General features: G+C 37.7%; 1 protein-coding gene across 12 annotated transcripts in view; it reads left to right on the top strand.

Annotated features, from left to right (window-relative positions):
• HMBOX1 (homeobox containing 1) overlaps window positions 1-26,966 on the top strand; it is a 203,487-nt gene that overhangs the window by 117,197 nt on the left and 59,324 nt on the right. For all 12 annotated transcript variants that reach the window (XM_024995876.2, XM_010807719.4, XM_010807721.4 and 9 more), the window contains 2 exons: window positions 9,760-9,870; window positions 20,193-20,346. In XM_024995876.2, the coding sequence (XP_024851644.1) occupies window positions 9,760-9,870; window positions 20,193-20,346 (265 nt within the window). The remainder of the gene's footprint in view (window positions 1-9,759; window positions 9,871-20,192; window positions 20,347-26,966) is intronic.

The raw sequence follows: 26,966 nt of genomic DNA, 5'->3' as shown, positions 1-26,966 counted from the left end.
TACTCTTGCCTGGAAAATACCATGGACGGAAGAGCCTGGTAGGCTGCAGTCTATGGGGTCGCTCAGAGTCGGACACGACTGAGCAACTTCACTTTCACTTTTCACTTTCATGCATTGGAGAAGGAAATGGCAGCCCACTCCAGTGTTCTTGCCTGGAGAATCCCAGGGATGGGGGAGCCTTGTGGGCTGCCGTCTCAGGGGTCGCACAGAGTTGGACCCGACTGAAGTGACTTAGCAGCAGGAGATTGTAAATAGAAAAAAATATAGGAGACCCCAGTAAGTTAATGATCACTCAGGAAAGCAGGTTTGCTTAACCACAAAACCAGACAAGCTTGCTGAGCAATAAAACCATGCAACAGAAGCGTGAGAAGTGCACCTAAACAGTAAAACAATGGTGGCATGAGATCCATATCCTGCCCAGTGAGCTCAGTAAGTTAATGAACCCTAGGACATGCTCTCTGCACACATGAAAACAATAATTGATGAAAAGGTGACCTTCCAAAATGAAAGACTTTCATTGTACTGACACCTGAAATAATTGTTCTATAGTGCCATGACAGTCCTGGCTTGACCATTTAGGGAGGAAAAAACACCCCTCCCCAGTCTGGAGAAGGGGTTGATGTAAGCATGACGTCTACTTAAGAATGAGGAAGAAAGTTGTCTTTTCTCCCTCCCTACTTTTCCTCTGATTACAAAACTGTAGCCCACTAAGTTCCCAGAGTGTAGCACCCTCTCACCTACCTGGTAAGCCACACAAACATCCTACTCCAGTAAGTCACTATTTATCATTTCTGCACTAAGCATAAAAGTCCAGAGCTGTTTGAAGCCCCCCTGAAATGCTACCTACTTGCAGATTGTTGAGCTTCTTGAATGTGTAGGTTGTTTTTCATTAAGTTTTTGAATTTTATGACCATTTCAAATATTCTTTTTTTTTCTTTAACTTTACTCTCTCTCTTCATCCTGGGAATCCCATTATGTATATGTTGGTATACATGGTGGTGTCCCACAGGTTTTTGATACTCTACTATATTTTCCTCATTATTTTTATTTCTCTTTCTTATAAAAGATCATCTCAATCAACCTATCTTCATGTTTACTGAATATTTCTTTTGCCAGTTAACATCTGATGTTGAGTTCCTTTAGTAATTTTTTCATTTTACTTACTGTACTTTTCAACTCCAGAATTTGATTCTTTCTTGTAATCCCTGCCTCTTTATTGATATTCTGTTCGATGATGCATTTTTCTCATACTTGCATTTAGTCCTGATTGAAATCTTTGTCTAGTAAGTCTAACACCTGCGTTTCTTCGAAGACGTTTCTTAGTGACTGCTTCTTGTGCTGTGTGTGTCATACTTTATTGCTTCCTTGCATGGGTCATAAGCTTTTTTTTTTTTTCCCCTAAACTGGCAGTTTAATGTGGAAACTCTTGAAATCAGATTCCTCCCTACCCCTTGATTTATAATTGTTTTTGTTGCTCTTTGTTTAGGGACTTTCCTGATCTAATCCTGTAAATTCAGTATTCTTTATCTTTGTAGTATGTGGTTTCTGAAGTCTCTTCCTTGTTAGCTTAGCAATCAGCTAATTATTGGATAGAGATTTCTTTAAATGCTTACAAGCAATAAATTTCCCAGCTTTGCTGAGGGACTCTGTATATATATTGAAACATTCCTTTAATGCTCAGGCAGACAGTTTATAATTCTACCTTACCCTTCACTTTCTGCTTGTAAGGTGTCTCAGAGTCAGCCAGAGGTGAGGGCTTCATAGTTCTTTGCTGTGACGCGTGTTGCCCTGGTCATGCACACAGACCTAGACATGTGCACAGCCCTGTACATGTACCTGGCCTTGTAGACTCCTGGAACTATGTCAGAGATTTCCAAAGACCCTCATAGACATCTTAAGAATTCCTCAGCTTTTTAAATATTTTGTTCAGTTCTTTGTTTGCCCCAACTGTTAGCATCATCACTTCAGGCACCTGCAATGTTAAATGATCACCACTGATCGTTTTCTACAAACCACTTCCCTTCCTTCTCCCCTCCCAGGGAAAAGGCTATTCACACTGAGTGAGGTCTGGATAAGGTCAAATGAGAATAACCTTTGCAAATGGGAGTTTCCCAGAAGTTGCCAAACAGGTGAAATAATGACAGTTCTCTTAGAATGGTGTTTTGGGGAACTCCAAACATGTTTTTCCCTCTCCAGTGGCTAGTAGAGCACCCTTGCTCTTCACTGTGATTGCAATGCTGGTATGATGGGAATGAGTGTAGGTCAAATTAAAATTTCGTATAGCTGGCCTTACTAAAATTTAGCTTTTCTTTTGAATACTTGTACACCTTTGGTTAATTTCCAGATTTCTGAAAAAGTTCATTTTGACAACTTCAGCCAGTACTTTTATGGTAGAGCAGTTTTTGCTCTCATTGCATTTTGGGGGGACTAACTATTCAGAAAGCCTTACTTTGCTACCTCCTGACATTACAGCCATTTAACATTTTAAAGGAAAGTGTAACACTCTCCCCTAAAATTCCCTTGTAGTGTTTTCCTTAAAGTATAAAAGTGAAAGGCAAGCATACAAGGACTGGGGAATGCAGCAACAATAAACCTTTGCTGGTAAAAACTGAAGAAATCTTACTAACCAGAAGTTTAAAATATAAAATTTAAGCATTAACTGGAAAGAGGACAAGGGGAGTCTTTTAGACAGCATGAAAATAATCTATACCTTGATTTGAGTGATGGTCACTTGTGTGTATACGTATGTCAGAACTCATTGAACTCTTCACTGTATGTAAAATACGCCTCAGTTAAAAAGGGGACAACAGAGTTGTTGAATAACATCATTGACTCAGTGGACATGAGTTTGAGCAAATTCTGGGAGATAGTGGAGGACAAGGAAGCCTGGGGTACTGTAGTCCATGGAGTCCCAAAGAGTCAGACATGACTTAGCAACTGAACAACAAAAGCAAAAATACAGAGCTAGGAATGGAAACGGTGGGAAACTGTATGATAAATCCTGATTTCATTTAAATATACAACTGTGAGCAAACAGCTATGGCAGTTATGAGTCCAGGACAGAATGTTGACTATACAGAAATAAATAGTCAAGTATCTCCCAAATATAGGAGATGGATATACAGTCTGGAGAAGGAAATGAGGAAAGTATGTTATAATGCATGTGTATTAGTTATCTGTTGCTACTGAAAAGATTACATTGACCTTAGCAACTTGAAAGAACCTACATTTTCATTCTCTCACTCAGGCTTTATAGATCAAGATTCCAGAAGCAGCTTAGGTCATTCTCGTTCAGGGTGTCTCAGGAGGCTACAGTAATCAGTAGCTTAGCTAATGCTAAGGGAATGACTTCTAAGAGGGCTCACTTGCATAGCTGTTAGTGAAACACTTCAGTTCTTTGCCACATGGATTTCTTCATAGGGCTGAAATGGCAGCTAGCTTTTCTCAGAACCAACTTAGAGCAAAACAGTAACTTTTCATGACTTAGCCTTGTAAGTCATCATATTTTGTTGGTTGCACACACCAACCCTGAAGCAGTGTTGGAGGGGATTACATACAGGTAGGAACACTGAGAAAATCATTAGGAGTCATCCTGGAGCCTAGCTATCACAGTCAGCTAATTTTCTTAGTTTTTTTAGCCAGGAGCCATTAGATACTGCCCACAAGTTAGAAAACAGTGCTTCCAGCCTCCTAATGTTTTTATATGATCCTTGTTTGTTTGTTTTATTGCACCCTTAGAAACGCCATTTCCCTTAGAGAAGGATTTGCTAAACTTGAGTAGATCTTTCTCTCAGGGTTCACTCACGGCTCAGACTGTGAAGAATCTGCCTGTAATGCAGGAGACCTAGGTTCGATCCCTAGGTCAGGAAGTTCCTTTGAAGAAGGAAATGGCAACCCACTCCAATATTCTTGCTTGGAGAATTCCTGTGGACAGAGGAGCCTGGCGAACTACAGTCCATGCAACTGCAAAGAGTCAGACATGACTGAGTAACTAACACTTCTCTCTAGTGTATTTAAATTTTTTTTCTTGTGTTAGAATCAAATCAAACTTATTTGATGTTTTTACATTTTAAAATTCAGAATGTAGTAGTATCTCATTTTAGTAATTATTTCTGCCTGTTTGGTGTCCAAGTATGCTTGGAGTGATTTTGTAATGAGTGTAGTTATTTCTAAGTGGTAAAAATCTGGCTAAATTTCTTTTATTAGCTATCCTCCTAAGTTTTTTACTCTCCTCTGAATCGCTTAGAATTCTTTTTATAATGAGCATGTGTTAATATTTACAAATCAGACTTAAAAAGTAAATTTTATAATATTTAGTAATGGTGATGATGTAGGGGAAAATGCTCATCCATGTTGGTTAGAATATAAAACTGGGTACAGTCTTTAGGGAACAATTTGGTAGTATCTATCACAAAGTTAAATGCCACTCATATGCTACAAATCAAATTCCATCCCTGTAAATTAGCCCTAAAATATTTATTTACATACACAAAGACAGGCATAGAGTGTTCATTGCATCATTTATAATCATAAAATGTTAGCAACAGTTGAAATGTCTAATAATAGGTCAGTGTTGAAGTGGATTATGGTGTATTTCTGCTGTAAAATACCATGTAGCTTAGAATGATGAAGATTCATAGTGTGCTACATGAGAAAATTCTAAGATGTGAGAAACATTGTTACTTACTACGTATGGAATAACTGCAAATGTGTGTTTTAAAAAAAAAACCTAGATGGCATATATGTAAAAGTGATAGTCACTCAGTCATTTATGATTCTTTGCAACCCATGGACTGCCCGCCAGGCTCCTCTGTCCTTGGGATTCTCTAGGCAAGAATACTGGAGTGGGTCGCCATTCCCTTCTCCAGAGCATCTTCCCAATCTAGGGATCAAACCATGACTCCTGCATTACAGGCAGATTCTTTCCTGTCTGAACCACCAGGGGAGCACATATATGTACATGTTTGTGTGTTAAATGCATAGGAAGGAGATTGGAAATATTCACACCAAATAAACAAGGATACGTTTAAGGATGAGAGAAGGGTTAAAGATAGAGGAACGACTTTTTTCTCTGAGTTTGTGACTTATTTTTATGGGGAATGGATGCATGCCTTCTAACTTAAAAATGTTGAGACATGTCTCTCACAGTGTGGAAGGTGAATTGCAGAAATGACTGTAGCTCTCAAGTAGAAAATTTCATGAAGCACATTCTACTTTTTCTAATTAAAAAGGATCTGATCTTGAGGGTTTTTCATTTTATGTATCTTAGATGACTTGTTCTTTTCATCAAAGTTATTTCCATTATCTAGGCAAGGGAGGCTGAGATTCCAAACTGCAGGAATGAGGACTGGAAAAAGAGAGTTTTTGGAAGAGAAAAGGTTGGATTTAGTAAGCATGTGAGAGTTTGGAGAATGAGTGGAATGGAAGATAAAATTGAGATGGAGGACACAGGAAGAAGAGCAGATTTAAAGGAGGAAGCTAATGAATCAAGTTTACTATGTTGAAGGCCTGTGGGAAATTCTCATGATGCTATCCAGCAGATGGTTTGAAAGGAATAGGATGGTGCTCCAGTGATGGCTGAAGTGACTTAGCAGCAGCAGTAGCTAGAAGTCACTGGTATTTAAATACTTTAAACCATGATTTTTCGTAGATGAGATGACCAAAGGAAGAGAGAGTGTAGAGTGAGAAAAGATGCTTAAACATGGAATCTTGGGGCACTAACATGAAAGGAGATAACATAGCAATCCCTGAAGTTGGCTAAAAAGTTGTGTTGGGGTTTGTATCCAGCATTCCAAGCATGAAGATGATGTATCACACGCCACAGGAAGTTGGAGGAAGAAGAAGCATTGAAATTTGCAGTACTGGGGAACTTGGACAAGAATGGGTTGTGGTGGAGAGCCCTCTAGTGGAAGGGAGCATGGTATTTGAGGGACTGGAAGGAGCCTGATAAAGCTGACGCTCAGAAAGGAATATGAATGAGATGGGCAGGGAGGCTTTTTCATCCTTTGAATACAATGTGATCACTTCCTTATCGGAAAGAAATTAATCAGGGGTTAGTTTTAGTCTCTCAGTGTATGAAGGTTATATGTAAATTTCTCTTTTCGTCTGCCCTGTGCAAGGTAGAAAAGAGCTTTTGAGGAGATAAAACTTTCATCAGAGAATGACATTGTTTTCAGCAGTGGAAACAGTGGTAAAGGGAATTAGGAGAATTTTCTCCCAGTAAAGAGAGGTTTCAGGGCCTTTTGACACTAGCTCAGTTGAAGTTCAAAAGACATGGAACAGCCCCAGAAGAAGTTGCTAACTAAGAAATATCATTGTGAAATGTATTATTGTAGATGCTCTAGTTTTATAGTGCCTTTTCTGGAAAAAGCTACCTGATTTATTACTTTGTTTTCTTACAAAAAGTGAGATTAAGTTTACAAGAAGTTCCTTGTTTATTTCTTCCCCTCACAAAAGACTGGACAGGAGGCTATTCTTTATTAACTTCTCTCTCTGTTTTATTAAATTAATTATTACAAATAGAGAAAATTGCAAAACAACATATATTAAGTTAACATTGCTTACCCCAGAATGGAATTGGCCAGGGAAGGGTGAAATTAACTTCTTTTTGCACTTATGTTTTGTTTAACTTAATTACAGTGTTCATAAAGCAACCAGTAAAGTTTGTTGTGTTTAAAGGGAAAAGATAAAAATAAAATTAATAAATATTTGTAGACAGAATAAGAAAACAGTATAGAGATGCACAATGGAGGGAGAGTCCACCATTCTATGTTCATATAGTGTATCTTTGGCTATATATGAGCTTTTGTTACTGTACAAAACAACATAGATTATATAAAAATATGTGTATTCATTAAACTATGTACTTTTCCATATATCATGGACATCTTTCCGTATTGATACATACTTCATTTTTTTTTAGCACTACATAGAATTTTTAAAACTTTTTTGGGGGAAAAAAACCATTTTTTATTGAAATACAATGTAAAGAGAAAAGTACCCTGTTTAATAACTTTTACAAAGTGAAGACACAAATGCAAGCACCATCCAGATTAAGTTCAAGAACAGTGCTGGTGACTACATAGGCCTTTCTCATCCTGCCTTCAGTCATTAACCTCCCTCCTAATCAGTTAAGCACTATTCTGATCATCATACATACAGATAAACTGGGTCTGTTTTTAAACTTTACGTGAATTGAATCATACAGTATTGTGCATGACTCTGTATGTCTGACTATTAATTATTTTTGTGAGATTTATCCATGTGATTGCATATAGCAGTAGTTTACCCTTTTCCTACTTGGTATAGTAGTCTATGATGGCTCAGTGGTAAAGAATCCACCTGCCAGTGCAGAAAATGTGGGTTCAGTTCCTGGGTCAGAAGATCCCCTGGAGTAGGAAATGATAACCCACTCCAGTATTCTTGCCTGGGAAATCCGATGGACAGAGAAGCCTAGCAGGCTACAGCCCATGGGGGTTACAAAGAGTCAGACATGACAGAGTGACTAAACAATAGCAACAAATAACAGTGTATAGTAGTGTGTGGTAGAATACACAGATACCACAGTTTGTGCATTTTCCTGTTATTTGTATTTGAGTTTTTTTAAACTAGGGACTATGATAGAAAATGCTCAAAAAAGCCTTCGTGTGTGTGTTTTTGAACACATTCTCTTGGGTATGTACACATTTCTGTGGGAATGAATTGCTGGATAATACATGTTCAGCTTTAGTAGATTCTAGTAAATTTAGTAAATCTAATAGATCTTTTTAGTAGATCTAGTAAATCTAGTGATTTGGTAGATAAACTCAGCTCTTTGCCAAAGGGGCCCTGATATGTTACCCTTCCATCAGCTATATGAAAGTATCCTATACTCCATTCCCTACCAACGCTTGGAGTTGATGGCTTTTTGTTTGGCTGGTTTTGGTTTTCTGTTGTTTGTCTTTGGCTGTTACAGAGCATTAGTTTAAAATTCTGCCCAGGATTTTATTATATGAATATACCGTAATTCACTGTCCATTTGCTGGGCTCTTGCCCTGTTCCCTTGCTATAGCACAGCTAGAGCTTGAACAGCTCTAATGCCTAGTCGGCGCTGTGGTTTGTTCTGTGTGTGATCTGACTGTTTGAGGAAGATGTAATACTGTAGGTACCAGAACCAATATATTCTTTGATTTTTTCTTAACAGATTTTCCTCAGATTCCCTCTGTTTTTGAGTAGTATATGATGCCAGTGTAAGAATCCATGTAAAATAGTTTCATTTTGTTGACATGAAAATCAGTTTTGATTTCATGGTGGTAAATGGTTGTTTTCTTCACTCTTGTTAAAAAGTCACGTTAAAAAAAAAAATAGTGTAATGCCTGAAACCAGACTTTCAGTGAAAGCACTGGTAAACACAGCTAATTTAATTATACTGAATAATTTGCATTCTCCTAGAACAAGCATACAGTGATAGCTACCAGCACCTGCGTTACATAGATCTTCAACCCATTGGAAAACTGCTGTGAGAATGATCTGAGAACATAATCCCTTGGTTTTTGGAAATTTCTGAATTTCATCCTTTGAAAATGAAAGGTTTCCAATCAGAGAACCATGCTTCAGCTCAACCTTAACAAAACTCCCCTCCCCCATTTACTCAGATTTTCTTTTAATGTGGAGTTTTACAAGTACAGAACTCTACTCTGGGGACTTCCTTCTAATTAGTTCAATGTGATCACTAGACCTGCTGCTTCTCATGTTGGGCGTGTGATTACTTCATGATAACCACTCTTCCTATTGTGCAGTATAACTTTAAACAGGTGTTTCACAGGTGGTATTCAGTACTATCCAGTTACCATAAGTAATTCCTTGTGAGAGTTTAGTACTGTTAACCCTTTATGGTCGCTGAATGGTCTTTTGGAAAGTGCCTTATGGGCATGTAAGATAGTTTTATATTTCCTATTATTCTTCGCTTTTGTCAGTTGTATGTTGAATTATTCATTTTTGGAATAGCTATAATGACCCGAAGGAGCATGTTATTCTCATCCTAGTAAGTTTTAGATGTGCTTTTTTACTTTCACGTGGAGGTGTTTCACATTTATTATTAATTGCTGTCAAGAACTTTTTAGTGATAGCTGAAAACTTCTTTATATTCTGCTCAGTGTTTGGATAAGTCTGTTAAAGGAACATCTTTACCTCTTGGGGTTTTTTAAGAGGTGCTATTGTACATAAGCTGTAAATCTTCCAGCTGTTAGTTATCTGTACTAACAAGCCTGAAAATAAATCAACAAGCGAGCTAGCCTAAATGAGTTAACATAATCCAGAAACCTTACTGAGGAGAGTATTTTCAATGACCTCTCCTTTCTCAGCCCCTAAATCTTTTTATCAGTATCAATAATGTGTTGTCTTGGTTTTTTTCCTTCTAAATATCTGGTAAAAGTTCTAATGTCATACATCAGTATTGGGGTGGAGGTGGTGACGGTGGTTGAAGGAGCACAGATTGAATCAACTTCTGACTTTATCTCATATTCGGGACCTGGTTTAGAGATGAATTTAGAAAGCATTTTGAAGTCTTGGTAAATAAAATGCTTTGACCTCTGATAGATCATTTCTGAATCTATCCTTGCAGCCAGCTTTTACAAAGAAGCCCAATATTAAAAGCCTTGCTCAAGTTGCAGCTTCCTTGTAGAGTAGGAGAGTAAAGTACCCAGTAACCTAATGCCAGCAGATGCCTTGTGAACGTCCGTCACTGCAGCACCCACAGCAGCTGTTTCTCTTTCTCCATAGGTATCAGCCAGAGCCGGATCTCTCACTGGTTATTGCAGCAGGGGTCAGACCTGAGTGAACAGAAGAAAAGAGCATTTTACCGATGGTATCAGCTTGAAAAGACAAACCCTGGTAAAAAAATTTTTCCTTTTTTTAATTGCCTTTGAAACAGGACAAGTATAATTAATTCCTTCATTGAATCCGTGTGCTGATTTGTCTTCCCCAAGGTAGTTTCATACACTGCTGTTGCTCCTTTATGCCAGAGAACTCTCTTTAACCATAAGATCTAAGCCCTGATTATTATACTAGTTTTTAGTTCAGTGTTCAGCATTGTCTAGTCATCTTCACCGCTTCCTCCAAGGTGCCTCTCTGTTTCTAGGTTATATGACATTTCTAACAGTAATTGGAAAGAATGGTCATGATTGTCAGTGGTCATTTCCCCCCGCCCTCAACTAAAGCTACATACAATATTTCATACCTAGTTTTATGTGTTTTTCTAAATCTTGTTTTAGTAATATAAATTTAATATTTTTATTTTGTTCACAGTATACCATATCCAGTGGTTTCTGCTAATAATTTTCTGTTTCTAATTCTAATTGTGGGTAATGAATGTGTTTTTGGACTTTAGAGTGAGCTGCCCTGTTGACTTTGGGGCTTCGAATAGAATGAAATCTTAAGGGAAAAGATCACAGAAACCTTTGTGTCAGAAGTTAACAGGATATGCAAGATCTATTGCAGGATACAGGTGGTATATGAAGTAAAATCTGAAGTTTTTGACAGACTGTTTCAGTCTACACATTACAAAGACTGGTCACAGTGAGGTCAGTCTCAAGTTTAACCTTGTGACTGAGCTTCTTCTGTAACACTATAGCATTAAAGCCTTTGCTTGGAGACTAAATTATCAATCCAAATATTGTGTATTGAAGACTCTTAGCTAATAATAGCATTGGCTCTGAGGTGGAAATAGTGTTATGGAGACATGTTTGTTTGTGTGTGTCTGTGGTAAGACTTGTTTTTCAAAGATCACTTTTTATTTGAAAGGCTTGGGTAGACAAAAGAGAACAGCATACTCTCCCCAATGAATTTTTTAAACTAACCAGCCCCCCATTTTCTATACTGAAATGTTACAGATGTACAAAAAAGTTGAAAAACTAGCTCACTTAACACCTGTTTACCCTCCTCTTAGATACAGTGATTGTTCACAATTTGCTGTGTTTGTGTTATACCTATAAAATAAAAGAATTTTTAAATGTATGGTTATATACAAACACACTCTTTCTCTCTCTTTAGTATTAAAGAAAAAAAGAAAAAGTGAAAGTGAAGTCGCTCAGTCATGTCCGACTCTTTGTGACCCCATGGACTGTAGCCTACCAGCTCCTCTGTCCATGGGGTCTTTATCATTTGTCTGCTTAAAAAAAGGATACTACTACTTAACCACAGCCCCTACTATCACATCTAAGAAAATTAATTATAATTCCTTAATATCAGCTAATATCCAGTCCATATTCACATTTCTTTAGTTGTTGAGAGAATGTTTTTTGTAGCTTTTTTTAAGATTAATTTTTAATTGGTGTGTAGTTGGTTTACAATATTGTGTTAAGTTTCAAGTGTATAGCAAAGTGATTCAATTAAATATGTTTCAGATTATTTTCCATTACAGGTTATTATAAGATACCGACTGTAGTTCCCTGTGCTGTACAGTAAATCCTTATTGCTTATATATTTTATGTATAGTAGCTTGTATGTGTTAATCCCATACCCTTGATTTATTAGCTTTTTTAAAAATTAAATGTTATTTAGGCTGACAAATTGGAATTTGTTATGTCTCTTTAGACTCTGAAATCTAGTCACTTAAAATTTTTCTTTCATGGCATAAATTTTTTAAACCATCTAATCTTACAAAGTGTCCTACATTCTGGGCTTTTCATTTTCCTCTTAGTGTGAACTAACTTGTTTTTCTATACCCTGTGTATTTCACCTAAACTGAAAGTTAGGATTGGAAGCTTGGTTAGATTCAGCTTCAATTTGTTTGGCAAGAGTAATTCATACATCGTTTAAGAAGGACATTTACTGATGGCCTTAATTAACTTTGAAGCACATGAGGATAAAATGACTATGTGATAAACTAGGTATAGTAAAATATTAGGGGGTATAGGTACAGATAATCACTATAAAATTCTTTCATCATTGCTGTATGTTTGAAAATTTTCACAATAAAACATTAGGGCAAATGCTTTGTAGGTAATTTTACCTCATGTTACCACATGTCAAGAGGCATGTAAAAGTCAGTTTGTACCACTCCTCATTTGCTAAGTTTGATGATTTGTTAAATTGGTGGCCACTAGATCCTGTTTTTGCGGGTTGTAAATAATCTCTCGGGCGTTATTTTGACACTGGATAAATTGCCTTTTTTGTAACAACCATTTTGCCAATGGTCTTAGCATCCATTGATGATGCTCACCTGAATCAGTTATTCTGATGGAGGAATGTAAAATGGTAATGATGTAGTCTAGCACTCCTCCACTATTTATTAGCTGGCAGTTTTTCTATAAAGAGGAATTTTCATCTTTAGGTATTTTTCTAACAACATCTAGATAGGCAGGCAAACCTCTCAAAATAATGACTTTGCTGTTGCTGCCATTAGTGACACATTCTAAAACAGCACAGTTTAGAAAAAAATATAATGCAAATGATGTATATAATTTTAAATTGTCTAATAGCCAAATTTTAGAAATAAGAAATTGCTAGAATTAATTTTGATAATATATTTATGTTTGTGTTATCACTTCAACATTTAATCAACACTTTAAAAGGTTACTAAGATCTCTCCCCCACCTTCTGTACTTCCTTTTTCTTTCCTTTTTCCCTCTCTTTCTCTCCTTTTCTTTATTTTTCTTTGAAATCCAGTGTGTATTTTACACTTGAAGCATCTGCCATACTTCACGTGCTCAGCAGGAAGGTGTGGCTAGTGGCTTCCATATAGGACACTGTAGTCTAAAGATTCATGTTGAGGCCACACTTCAATCTGAGCTCTAAGCAGTCTTCCCAAAGAGCTGGCTTCTTCCATGATCCACAGCACTGCAAATCAGGAGAGGAACAAAAACATGGCACTTGATCTGTTGAATACGGCAGCTTACACTATGATAGCGAGGGTTGCTGCTGCTACTGCTAAATCGCTACAGTCGTGTCCAACTCTGTGCGACCCCATAGATGGCAGCCCACCAGGCTCCCCCGTCCCTGGGATTCTCAAGGCAAGAACACTGGAGTGGGTGATAGCAAGGTTTAGGCAAGGTAAATAAGGACCTGTGTCCAGGGGTTTCATAAACCTGGTCATATGCTGGCAGTTGGCTACCAGGGAGACTATCAGAGGGATTGTTCATGTTGCAGAATATATATAGCAGAGCAGTGAAGAATTTGGAGGACAAACACTAGTCAACTCTGTCAGGCAATCAGCCTCTGTAAGAGAAGGGATTTTTGTCTCTTAGGTTTGGCACTCAGATCAGTGTTTGACATATAATCTAATCATGGCTGATAAAGGTAAATTCCCACACTGGATTTCAGGGCTGGACTTTAGTCTCAGACAGGAACGTGGATACCAGGAAAAGGAATTCCCTAGAAACCGGAAAGCAGACTATCAGGTCAGCATTGTTGTAGCTGATCAAGGTAGCACTGTCAATTGTGGAATTTGACGATTGGAATTCAGTTTCAACAAGAAAAATGGGAAAGGGCTAACAGCATTCATCCAAATCTTGATTAGCAGGGGTTTTTTTAAGGATATAGAGTCTCCCTTTAAGAATGCTACTGCTGCTGCTGCTGCTAAGTTGCTTCAGTCGTGTCCAACTCTTCGAGACCCTGTGGACTGCAGCCTACCAGGCTCCCGAGTCCCTGGGATTCTCCAGGCAAGAACACTGGAGTGGGTTGCCATTGCCTTCTCCACCCTTTAAGAATAAGTTCCTCTAATTATATGTATTTGCTGTTCAGTGAAGTTACATTACCCACTGTCCCCTTTTTAAAGGCTTCCTGTTTTTCATTTGAGAATCAGATCCATTCTGGTGGCTTCCCCGGTGGCTCAAAGAGTAAAGAATCAGCCTGCAATGCAGGAGACTTGAGTTCGATTCCTTGGTTGGAAAGATCCCCTGGAGATGGAAACCCACTCCTGTATTCTTGCCTGGAAAATCCCATGGACAGAGGAGCCTGGCGAGCTACAGTCCATGGGGTTGCAAAGAGTCGGACATGACTAAGTGACTAACACACACACACATCCATTCTAGTTCTGAGTTCTAACTTTCTAGTCTTTTCTGTAGGATGTAATTTGAAGTTAGCTGAAGAAAAAAGGATAAGTTAGTGATGATCAGTTGGTCATTTTTATTACATCAACAGTAATTAGATATTACCAGTTGGAATTTAACTTTTTAAAAGGTTTTCTTTGCACTCTCACCTTGATTAAAAGAACTAATATGGTACAGAATTTTTTCTAGATAAATTCACTTTCATTGATCTTGAAATAACCTTTGGTTTTAGCTAAAGGATTGTATTCTTGTTTCATAGGCACTTTGGAACTATTAGCCAAAATTACATTAGCATCTAAGAATAGCTTATCCACTGTGTAGTCAGTAGTTGCCTGTACTACATCAGAATCTTCTTTGCAAGTCATTGCAGAGGTGATTAGAATCCAACTAAATGTATCTCAGTCGAGAAGTGGTTAAATAAATGATGATATGTTTGTAGAATGGAATACTGTGGAGGCTATGTAGCTATTTTTTAAAGGTGACTTTACAGGAATTGAATTTATATGTGGTAATATCAAATTTGTAAGTGAGTAATGTAGGCTACTAATGATATAGTATATTTCTGTTTATATAGGGGGATACATACACATACATATGTAGTTCCATAAACATGGAACATCTCTGGGAAGGTATATTAGGAATTGATAAGAAAGGCTCTGTGGAGGGGAACTGAAAGAAGAGGAGGCCAGGAGTGGCAGAGAGGTTAGTTATGCAACTTTTTTGTGTCTTTCTAAATTTTGTACCATGTACTTGTGTTATATATTCCAAAAACACATTGAGAAGAGAGGGAGGGAGAAAGGCAAAAAAAAGAAAATTATCTATCTGTTTATAGCTTTCAAAATATAAAAAACTGAAGAACCTAGGTCCACATAGTTCATACCTATTTTGAGAGGCAGTTAGTTAGAAAATACAATGTCACTGATTTTTCTTGATCTTTTATTTCTTATTTTTTCTCTGTCTAGGACAGATAGCTTATCAGAAGAAATGTAAATGGTATTATCCCTTTGCATATATTCTGAGAAAAAACTGAAAAATTAAGTGAAAAAGTGCCCCTTTTCCCCTCCCTCTAAATTTAAGCATTTAGAAAAACAACCAAAAAAAAAAAATTTTGTACATTCTGTGCCTTTATTCCTGGGCTCAGAGCATTTCTCTCTCTATACCTTATTGAAGTTCTTTCTTTTCAACCTCTTCACTCTGGATCCATTTGAATAGTTCTTTTTTTTTTTTTTTTTTAAGTCTCTCTTTTAGTAATAATAATAATAGAAAAATAATAGAGTGGATATTTATTTTTTACTGATAATCCTACAGATATAGTGTAGTTCTCTGATAAACAGACCAATCATCAGAATTTCCCAGCACAACCCTACCCCTGCCAAGACATATGAATAAAATAGGCTGATGGAAGCTGATCAAATACATTTTATCTTGTTTCTTACGAAAACATTTACAAGAAAATGCTTATTTTTAAAGCAGTGAGTATGAAATTTAGCATGGTTGACATCAAAAGCCCCTTTATTTAATTAAATTAAGCTCAGCAGTCCTTTTGCTTGTCTAATTTAAACATTAGTACAGCAGACAGGGCTTGATGAGTTCTTCTTGGCTCATGGCTGTGATTCTGCATATTTCTAAATTAAATAGTTAAATAAAGTTTGCCAAGAGGTTTATGCAGCAAGCACATGAAGTAAATTTGGAGATCAGAGGTAATGCCTCCTCCTTTCGCTGTTGCAGAGTTTCAGAGCCTCAGGAAGATCATGTGTGTGACAGTGGGGAAGATGAAGAATTACTTATAGAGAAGCTAGTATCTGTGAATGGAGTAGTGATATCGTGCTTGTTGTCATTGTTTTATTAGCTGATTGGCAAAGGCTCACCCAAAAGTAATTCCGAGAAGCAAGAAAATAATTATATATGCAAAGACAACAGTTACCAAAATGTTAAAAATCTATCAGCAGTTTAGGAAGAATTGTTTTTTTTTTCTCTCTCTCTCTTTCTCTTAGGTTTAGATTTGCTAGATAAATCTGCAGAATTTTGTGTTGCAAATTTTGCATATGTTTTGAGGGAAAATGCAAAATTAAGGAAAATCATACAATGAAAAGGTACCTTTCTTCCCCTCTAAATGTAAGCATTAAAAAAAACAAACTAAAAGTGTCAGTCTTTGTATCAGGGATGGTATGTGCATTTTCTTAACAAAATTTTGTCTTAATGGGGGCCCAGATATAATGTGGAGAAAGTTTCTGAAGAGAGCACAGGTAACACACTTCCTATAGGGAAAAAATAGTGGCTTCCTTAGCCAACACAGAGTGCCTGTGTTTACTTCTTGTATACATTGTTCCTGCATCCCACTATCTTTGTATTTTTCTCTGAAAGTCAATAATTTTGAATGCTTTCTTGGGTTATTCATTGTTCTCCATCCGTTTCAACCAAAGCAAGAGGAACATGTTTCTATTTGTTTATTGTTTATTGTTTGTGTTTATTGTAATATTTCCAGGATGCTTCTTGTGCTGTTTTAAAATACTACTACATTGACAAAAGAAAAGGAGCAAGAAGAAACCCTCAAGAGTAATATAATAATATTATGTTTCAAATTAAGTTTGTAAGTTTGAAATCATTCAGTTTCTACCTTCTGTGCATAAATATCCTTGAATTCTTTTAATGTAACCAGGCCACTTCTTACTTCACTCTCTTCTCTTCCTCCTTCCCTTTCTCCCCTTTCCTTTTCCTTCCTGACCAATTTTATTTCATCTAAGTTTCCTTTTTCTAGAAAACGTGGAAAATAGAGAATATTATGAAGAAGTATAGTTACATTACCAATCAACCTTAATATCAGGAAAGAACCATTATTGTCACTTGGCTTATTCCATTTCATGATTTGGTTAAGAGTCTTTGTTTTCTTTGTACCCATTTATCACTCTAAGAAAGCATGCCATAGTTACAGATACGGCATACTAGTTGCAACTCACTGACCTATTTCTTGTCCTCCACCCACTGAAGCCCTGAAGTTCTATATCCTTTTACCAGAGCAGACCTTGGATGGGGCCCTGCTGCCTCACCCAGATCTTCTGTCTTAATAAGCCATAGTAACAAGTTTGGCTCTGTTTTGGACTGTAGAATCGTGGCTGTAGAATAAAGTCTGTATATTCTAACTTAGACTCCAGAGCCCTCGTTATACTGTAAATTCTGCTTGCATTCAGAAGAATACCAAAACAAGGATTCTGAAACTCTCTAGCCCCATAATTCCCTTTTTACACCTAAACTTTGTTAATTTTGAGTTGGGCCCAGATCTAATTGCCAAGTTATTTTAGCAGAACAGAGCCCTCTTTCTTGAGCTATCTAAAGAAAGGTTTCAATTTAGAGTTTCATAGTGTGTGGGCCAGGAATTTTTTAAATCAGGGATCAGCAAACTCTCCCTGTAAAGGGCAGATAGTAAATAGTTTAGGCTCTGCAAGCTGTGTGGTCTCTGTCACAGCTACTCAGTTCTGCCATTAGAGTACCAAAAAAAGAGGCAATATGTAAGTGACGAAGTGTGGATGTGTGCCAGTAAAACTTTTATTTAAACTATGGCAAAAGGCCAGACTGTGCCACACCTTTTAAGCTATCAGTCTATAATATCTTCTGCAGGTGACATATTTGCCCATTTGAGGAAGAAGTCAAATATTTACATCACACGTAACAGGAGATCATGTATATATTAAGAGTGCAAACAAAAGTGAAAACTAAAAAAATATTCTGAGTAATACAAGATACATTGACTATAAAGGAACAGATGAACAGATCTGACTATACAAAAATTAAGATCACAAAGCACACCATAAACAAGAAGTCTAAAGACAAACTGGAAAAAAACAGTTGCAATCTATATGGTTGGCAATTGGTGTTGTATCTATATGCCAGTGAGAGGAATAACCTGAAAGAAGGACAAAAGATAAAAGTTCACAAGAGAAAATACATTAAATAATTGTCAGAAAATAGGAATAGATGCTCATTCTTACTAATAGTGAAATCTTTTTATTAGAATGTTTTTTGCCTGCCAAATTTATAAATGTGAATGATTAGTAACACAATACTCAATGTGTTGGAGAAAATTGGGGAAATAACTGGAGATGGTTGTGGTGTCTTCTATTAGTTCTATCTTATTGTGTAACAAATTACCCCACAGTTTAGCAGCTGAAAACATCAAGCATCGATTATCTCACAATTTCTGTGGATTGGGCATTCAGGAGTTGCTTATGAGGTTGTAGTCAAGTCTTCTTCTAAGGTCACTCCTGTGAGTCCCTGCAGGCTCCAGTTGCTTACAGCCTATTGGCTAGAGACGCCAGGTCCGTCACATGGACCTCACCATTGGCGTCCTGAGTATTCTTACTACATGGCCACTAGTTTCCCCCTGAGCAAGTGATCTAAGAGCCAGAATAACAACACAGACACCACAATGTATTCTGTAGTCTAATCCCCCAAAAGTGGGATGCCATCACTTCATGACATGTTGTTGGTCGCATAAACTAATCTTGGTACAACAAGGTCAATATGAGGAGGTGGGATTCCTCAGGAGCCACCTTGGAAGCTGGTTACCACACAACTATATTGGGACTGTATGTTTGAGCCTTCAGTCTGTCAGCTGTCCTCTCTGCATAGCTTCTGCTGCAGCTAGGGTGTCCAAATTGGCTTTTTTTCTCAAATGTCTGGTGCCTGGGTGGATTTCACAGGAGCAGCTGGGAGCAGACTGGGCCTCTTTCACTCCATATGGCTGGCTTTGGCTTCCTTAAAACAGCGTGGTCTCAGGTTAGTCATGGTTCTTATATGGCAGCCAACTTCTCCAAGAACCAGCATTCCAGGAAGTCTAGTCAGAAATGCAAATTTTCTTAAGACCTGTGCTGTGTAGTTCAGTCGTGTCCAGCTCTCTGCAGCCTCATGGACTGTAGCCACCAGGCTCCTCTGTCCACGGAATTTCCCAGGCAAGATACTGGAGTAGATTGCCATTTCCTACTCCAGGGGGTCTTCCCTACCTAGGGATCAAACCCACTGTCTCTTGCATCTTCTGCATTGGTAGGAGGGTTCTTTACCACTAGCAACACCTGGGAAGCCCTTATGACCTAGCCTCAAACTGTCTCCATTTTCAGCATGTCCCAGGGCCTACCCAGATTCAAAGGCATGATTACCAGGAGGTGTGACTTACTGTGAAGGGCCATTCTTGGAACCTATCCAAGGAATTTGTGTTTGGGAGAGATGATGCTGTCTTACTCTAAAGTGGGAGCAGTGAAGATCATATAAATTGGCCTGATTCTGGATATATTTTGAAGATGAAACTGATAGGATTTGCCTGTGGATTGCTGCTGCTGCTAAGTCACTTCAGTCGTGTCCGACTCTGTGCGACCCCATAGACGGCAGCCCACCAGGCCCTGCCATCCCTGGGATTCTCCAGGCAAGAACACTGGAGTGGGTTGCCATTTCCTCCTCCAATGCATGAAAGTGAAAAGTGAAAGTGAGGGTGCTTAGTCGCATCCGACTCTTAGTGACCCCTTCGACTGTAGCCCACCAGGCTCCTCTGTCCATGGAATTCTCCAGGCAAGAAGAATCTCCCCGACCCAGGGACTGAACACAGGTCTCCCACATTGCAGGAAGACTCTTTACTGACTGAGCCACCAGGGAGCAACAATTTGGGTTATCTTAAATTCATCTCCTACCTGCATACTTTGTTTAAAAGGCTCCATTTTCTCAGCAACCTGAAGACTTAAATAGTAACAAAAGGATCTGAATGTGTAGGGTATATTGTTCAGAAAGATTAAAACTGTCAAGTAGGAATCTCAAGAAAATTTTTTCAGAAGATTCTTTGACTAAGTTGTCACTGGGCCAAAAACCATATATCCTTTTTCCCCTGAAGAGATAGATTTTGAGCTTTGTTGACATAAACAAAAATAAAAGACAAATGACTAGCTGGAAAAAAAAAATGACACTTAAAATAATTAATGATGGGTTTTTTTCCTAAGGAAGAGTTTTTATCTCCTGAGATTTTTATTTTGGTCAAATAATTTTTTAAAATATAAGTATCAATGTATAGGGCCTGCAAGTTCCAGTGAAGGGGCAAAAGGCAGTTGTTGATTTCACGATATATTTTTCATGCTGGTTTTAGTAAATTACAAGATATTTACAAAAAAGTATCTTGTTTATTTTCAGGGGCTACGCTAAGTATGAGACCAGCACCCATTCCAATAGAGGACCCGGAGTGGAGACAAACGCCTCCCCCAGTCTCAGCCACGTCTGGCACCTTCCGACTACGGCGAGGCAGTCGATTTACCTGGAGAAAGGAGTGTCTGGCTGTCATGGAAAGGTACCTGTCTCCTTTTCCTAGGAGCAGTCTCCCAAAGTGAGGAAAGAGAAACTTGGGATAGATGTGGACCCTTCATTTCAAACAAGTAATTTGAGATCTAGATTCTCTCAAATTATTTTGAGGTAGAATAAGTACTATATAATTGAAATACTATTAATCTTACCATAGAGAATTCATAAAACTATAGTTAGCATTTCTCAATGTAATTTTTGTCCTCAGTGATTTAAGAAACTTTAAAATAATTTTTTTGAGTTTAGATCTTTGTATTATACTGTAGAAAAACTCATTGAAGCCTTATTTTCATAAAAAATATTGAATAATTGTGTAGGAGGCTACTGAGACCTAACTTTTTTATTCAAGTGAGGTCTGGCCCTATTTCTTCTGACTCGTAACTTGGACGGAGCAGCAGTAACAGGACCACCATCACTGTAGTTCGCTCCGTATGACTCTGTGGTATCTTCAAGCATCCCCCACGGGTTTTAGTCTTGGACTTTAATTCTCTCAGTCATGTCCTACTCTTCGCAACTTCCCTGGTGGCTAAGATGGTAAAGCGTCTGCCTGCAATGCGAGAGACCTGGGTTCGATCCCTGGGTTGGGAAGATCCCTGGAGAAGGAAATGGCAACCCACTCCAGTATCCTTGCCTGGAGAATCCCATGGACAGAGGAGCCTGGTAGGCTACGGTCCACGGGGGTCGAAAAGAGTCGGACACGACTGAGCTACTTCACTTTCACTTTCACTTTTCACAGCCTAAATGAGCTTCGTCCTGAAGGCTAGAAGTACATGTTTTTGACTTTGATTTCATGTCCTTTGACTCTAGCACCAGTTCCTGATCCATAGTAGGTACTTTGTAAACTTTAATTTGACCTTAGCTTTAGTCTTCTCATTTGAAATTATGTAAGTTAATTAAATGTGGTTATGAAGTGTTCTTTGGCAGTAAGCCGAAGAATTGATGCTTTTGAATTGTGGTGTTGGAGAAGACTCTTGAGAGTCCCTTGGACTGCAAGGAGATCCAACCAGTCCATCCTAAAGGAGATCAGTCCTGAATATTCACTGGGAGGACTGATGCTGAAGCTGAAACTCCAATACTTTGGCCACCTGATAACGATGAACTGACTCATTTGAAAAGACCCTGATGTTGGGAAAGATTGAAGGCGGGAGGAGGACGACAACAGAGGATGAGGTGATTGGATGGCATCACCGACTCAATGGACATGAGTTTGAGAGTAGACTCCAGGAGTTGGTGATGGACAGGGAGGCTTAGTATGCTGCAGTCCATGGAGTCGAAAAGAGTCAGACACGACTGAGCAACTGAACTGAACTGATGAAATGTTCAGTATATTTAAGGTGGATCCTATAGTATAATTATCCTTTTCATCTCCTACCTGTAAGTAATGTTTATAGAATCTTGGTTTGATGGACAGTTTTTGTATGCAGTAAGGTAATAATTGTCTATTAGAAAACTATCTCCCAAGATTAAGAGGTAGAGAAAAAGAATATATTAGGCAGAGGTGAAAAGCATTGAACTTTTTCATATTGTGATTTCTCAATAATTTAAATAATAGAATGGAATTGAATGTTTAAAACTAAATTTAACTTCTAAGCATATACGTACTTACATTGAGCCCGCTTCACATTATTTTCCTGCTGTCTACTCTGGCCAATTGAATGGTATACTAAAAAGAACATTTGACTCAGAGTCAGAAGACCTGGAGCCTGATCTTGGCTTTGCCATTAACAAGCTGTGAAACTTTGTTCCAGTCACAGATTCTGAACTTTAGCTTCCACTAAAAGGTGGTTTTTCCACAGCCAGAGGTGAATTATATGCAGTCTAGGACTTTTGCCATCTCTCTTCCTGCCTTTGTCTTTCAGTCACTAAGTCATGTCCAACTCCTTGTGACCTCAGGGACTGTAGCACACGAGTCTTGCCTGTCATCCACTATCTTCCGAGGTTGCTCACGGTCATGTTCAGTGTGGCGGTGATGCCATCCAACTGTCTCATCCTTTATCGCCCCCTTCTCCTCTTGCCTTCAGTCTTTCCCAGCATATTTCCGAATGAGTAGGCTCTTCACATCAGGTGGCCAAAGCCACCATCAGGGGCTTCAGCATCAGTCCTTCCAATGAATATTCAGGGTTTATTTCCTTTAGGATTGACTGGTTTGATCTTCTTGCTGCCCAAGGGACTCTCAAGAGTCTTCTCCAACACCACAGTTTAAAAGTACCAATTCTTTAGCGCTCAGCCTTCTTTATGGTCCAACTCTCACATCCGTACATGATTACTGGAAAAACCATAGCTTTGAAAGTAATGTCTCTGCCTTTTAATATGCTGTCTAGGTTTGCCATAGTTTTTCTTCCAAGAAGCAAGCGCCTTTCAATTTCATGGGTACAGTCACCATCCACAGTGATTTTGGAGCCCAAGAAAATAAAGTCTCACTGTTTCTACTTTTTCTACTTTTTCCCAATCTATTTGCCATGAAGTGATGGGACCAGGTGCCATGATCTTAGTTTTTTGAATGTTGAGTTTTAAGCTAGCTTTTTTACTTTCCTCTTTCACCTTCATCAAGAGGCTCTTTAGTTCCTCTTTGCTTTCTGTCATTAGAGTGGTATCATCTACATATCTGAGGTTATTGATGTCTCCCGGCAATCTTGATTCCAGCTTGTGAGTCATCCAGTCTGGCATGTCACATGATGTACTCTGCATATAAGTTAAATAAGCAGGGTGACAATATACAGCCTTGATGTACTCCTTTCCCAGTTTTGATCCAATCTGTTGTTTTATGTCTGGTTCTAACTGGTGCTTCTCTTCCTGCATATTTCCCAGCTCATTAACATCACTGCCTGAAAGAAGGAGATTTTCAGTGCTGAAGTTCAGACCACCTTTTTATTTTTGTGATCAAGTTGAAATTAAAAGCCTTTCTTAATGAGAAGGTTGGACCCAGTAGGCAAAATAAAACTATAGAGATCCATTGATGTTTTATCATCTGTTCCTTTCCTGACTCTGTTATAGATCAGAAAAAAGGCATTTATTGAATAATAATCTTTATAGGCTTGAGTGGTTAAAGTGAAAGAGTGAGACTTTATTGTATTAAAGACATGACATTTACAATCTCTTCTGTTTTTCTCATTTAGAAATTTGGATCCTTCTAAAAAATGCCTTCAGAATTTATCACAGAACAGACATGCATTTAAATAATATCTAACTTGAATTATTTCCAATATTTTACATTTTCCTCTTGATAGCAAAATAGCTGTTGTATTAGTTTCTATTTGGTATAAGTACTGATTGTTTTATTGATTGAGAGTTAAATTTTTTGATGAAGATGTTGCAGAAAGGGAGACTCCTTCCAGGGCCCATAAGTGGGCTCTTGTCTAATATTTGGAAATGAACTGTCTAAAGAAATGCATGTGCTGACAAAGCAGGAGACTTTATTGGGAAGGGGCACCCAGGTGGAGAGCAGGAGGATAAGGGAACCCAGGAGAACTACTCTGCCACCTGGCTCATAGTCTCAGGTTTTACGGTGATGAGGTTAGTGTCCGGACTGTGTCTGGCCAATCACTGTGACTCAGGTTCGTTCCTGATGGTGCATGCATTGCTCAGTCAAGATGGATTCCAGGGAGGAGGATTCTGGGAGGTTGGTAGGACATACGCACTGGCGTTTTCTCTCTCCTTTTGACCTTTCTGGAATTCTTCCGGTGCATGGTAGCTTGTTAGTCCCACCTTACCAGGACCTCCTGTTAGTAATGCAAGTGGCTGCTGTCTCACCTGGCCAGGGTGGGCAGTTTCAGTCAGTCGTCCCCTTAACAAAAATACCAGTATCCATTTATCGCATAATGTCAGTTTGAGGAAGGATTAGTTTAAAAAATTGCTAACATTAATAATAATGGGTAATATTGCTAATACATTTTCAGAATTGAACCTTGAAAGCTTTGCAATTCTTTTTTTCCCAAGGCAACAAGAACTGGCCACAAAATCATTGATGAAATTTCACCTAAAAAGACATTGAGCAATTATCCTATGTGAGGCTCCTGTTCAATCTTAGTTTTCACTTTTTAACCTTAATTTTAATTAGTGTGTCTTTAATCCAGGAATTAGTTATCTTTGGTTTATCTTACCTGACACAGTCAGTAAGAAAGTATGATGTAGTTTATACCAGTAGTTTCAAAAATGCCAGAAGCCTTTGAAAGTTTTTAATAGCAGTAATACTGAAGGTCATAGTATGATCTTCTTTCTGTGAAAATGGAGCTTTTTATTTTCTAACACAGAATATAAAATTCCCTAGCCTTAGAGCAATTCTTGACTTTTTTTCCTAGACCAAATGGGCAAATAAATACATATGCACAGACTATAAAGCCAGCAAAGTACCAGCCTTACTCCAGTATATTAGTACCAGTCAAAAAATATTGCATTCTTCACCTCATACACTAAGATAAATTTCAAATAAATCAAAAAAGTGAATCTATATAAATAATAGAAGGAAACATGAATGATTCATCCATATCCTAGAAATGGTGAACTTTTTCTTAAGATTCAAAATCCAAAAGCAATATGATTACATAACTTACAAGAAAAATTGGGAGCAGAAAAAAGCAATGAACAAAGTAAAATAAAAGAAAAGTTGGATAAAAGACTTGCTGCTTATTATTGTCCCTAAAGTATAAAGAACTTTTAAGAGAGAGAATACCAACAACTCTATAGAAAAATGAACTAGAGGTATCAGCAGAAAAACAAATACAACTGGCTCTTACACTTTATGAAAAGATGTTTAACTCATTAAGAGAAATTAAAATTATATGGTATTAATAACTACCATTATTCCCCTATCACATTGGCAAAAATCCAACGTTCCACAGTGTTTTCTGTTCTTTGAGCTGCAGAGAAATGGGCACTCTCATGCATTGCCTGTGGGAATGCAAAATGGAACAACTTCCATGGAGAGGATTTTGCCAGTATTAGGGAAAATTACCCATGGGTTTGCTCTTTAACTCAGCACTCCCACTTATAAAAAATTATCCCAAAGGTAAACTTCTAGAAAATCATCCCAAAGATATATGTTGGAATAATATCAAAATACTGAATTCAACCAATACGTCTGTTGGTGCACTGGGTGAATAAATTATATGGTACATCCATATGTTGGCTATCCGGGCTTACATAATGAAGTGCTATGCAGCTGAAAAAAGGAGGGAATTTTTCTTTTCATAGAATGAAAACCGTAGTGTGTCCATCTGTCCTATTGCTATTATTTGAAAGGGGTTTTTTGCATTTTTACAGTTATTGGAATGGATACTTCTCTGTATGATAGTGATATTCAGGATATAATGTTTTTGTAAAAAGGCAATATCAAATGTATATACTATGCTATCACATGTATTTGGTTACAATTTGTTTATGTATTTGCTTATAATATGTTTTTAAATGAAAGAATAAACCATGAAATAGATAAAACGATTTCCAATAGAAAAAAAAACAGATTAGAAGGAATAAGGATAGAAGCTAGATTTCTCTGAATATACCTTGTTTTGACATTGTAACCATTTAAATATTTTTATAATTATAAAACAAGATTAAATTGAAATGAAGGGGAAAGGGCGATCCCTGAAAAAAAATAACTAATGAAACCAACAGACCTACTATGTGTATAAATTGATGACTTAGACACTCAGGATATTTATCAAATAACTTTATACTGCACAATTTTGACTGTGCTTCATGGGTGGGATACAGCTTAGAAATAAGAAGAACTGAAAAAATTTCACTGTTTTTATTAATATTGTTATTCAGATAATCTATTTAGATACAGATAGAAAAAAACAAGTAATAATTAATGTTATCAGGAACCAAAATTTTCATTATAAAAGAGATTCAAACATTAAATCAAAAGAATTAGGTAAAAGACTGTAATCTCTGTATGTATGTGGATAAAAATAGCCATTTATCTAAAATTCTTTATTAAAAATAGCCTTGTTGAAATATGATTCACCTATTCAAAGTGCACAATTCAGTGCTTTTCAGTACATTTACAGTTAGGTAACCATCAATCACCATAATCAATTTTAGAACCTTCTCTTTATCCCCCAAAAAACCCTGTACCAAACAGCTGTCATTCCTTCTCCCCCTCCCAGGCCCTTCCAAATCTATGTAGCCATTAGTCTTCTTTCTCTGTATATAGATTTACCTGTTCTGGACATTTCCTATGAATGGAATCATATAATGTGTGGTCTGTGTGACTCCCTTCTTTCACTTAATGTAGTGTCTTCAGGGTCAGTATTTCATTCCTTTTTATTGCCAGCTGATGTCCCGAAGTATATGTGTTGTTGTTGTTGTTGTTCAGTCACCAAGTTGTGTCCATCTCTTTGCAACCCCATGGACTGCAGCACGCCAGGCTTCCCTGTCCCTCACCATGTCCCGGAGTTTGCCCAAGTTCACATCCGTTGAATCAGTGATGCCATCCCACCATCTCGTCCTCTGTCTATACCATATTTTATTTATTCATTTATCAGTTAATGGACATTTGGGGTTGTTTCCACTTTTTAACTATTTTGAATAATGCTGCCTTGAACATAACTTGTGTACCAGCAGAATTGCTGGTTAAATGGTAACTCTCTTCTCACCATTTTGGGG

This window comes from Bos taurus, chromosome 8 (genome assembly GCF_002263795.3).
Source record: "Bos taurus isolate L1 Dominette 01449 registration number 42190680 breed Hereford chromosome 8, ARS-UCD2.0, whole genome shotgun sequence".
NCBI classification, from domain to species: Eukaryota; Metazoa; Chordata; class Mammalia; order Artiodactyla; family Bovidae; genus Bos; species Bos taurus.
Note: the sequence above shows the minus strand (reverse complement) of the source record. Positions and strands in the feature narration are given on the sequence as shown.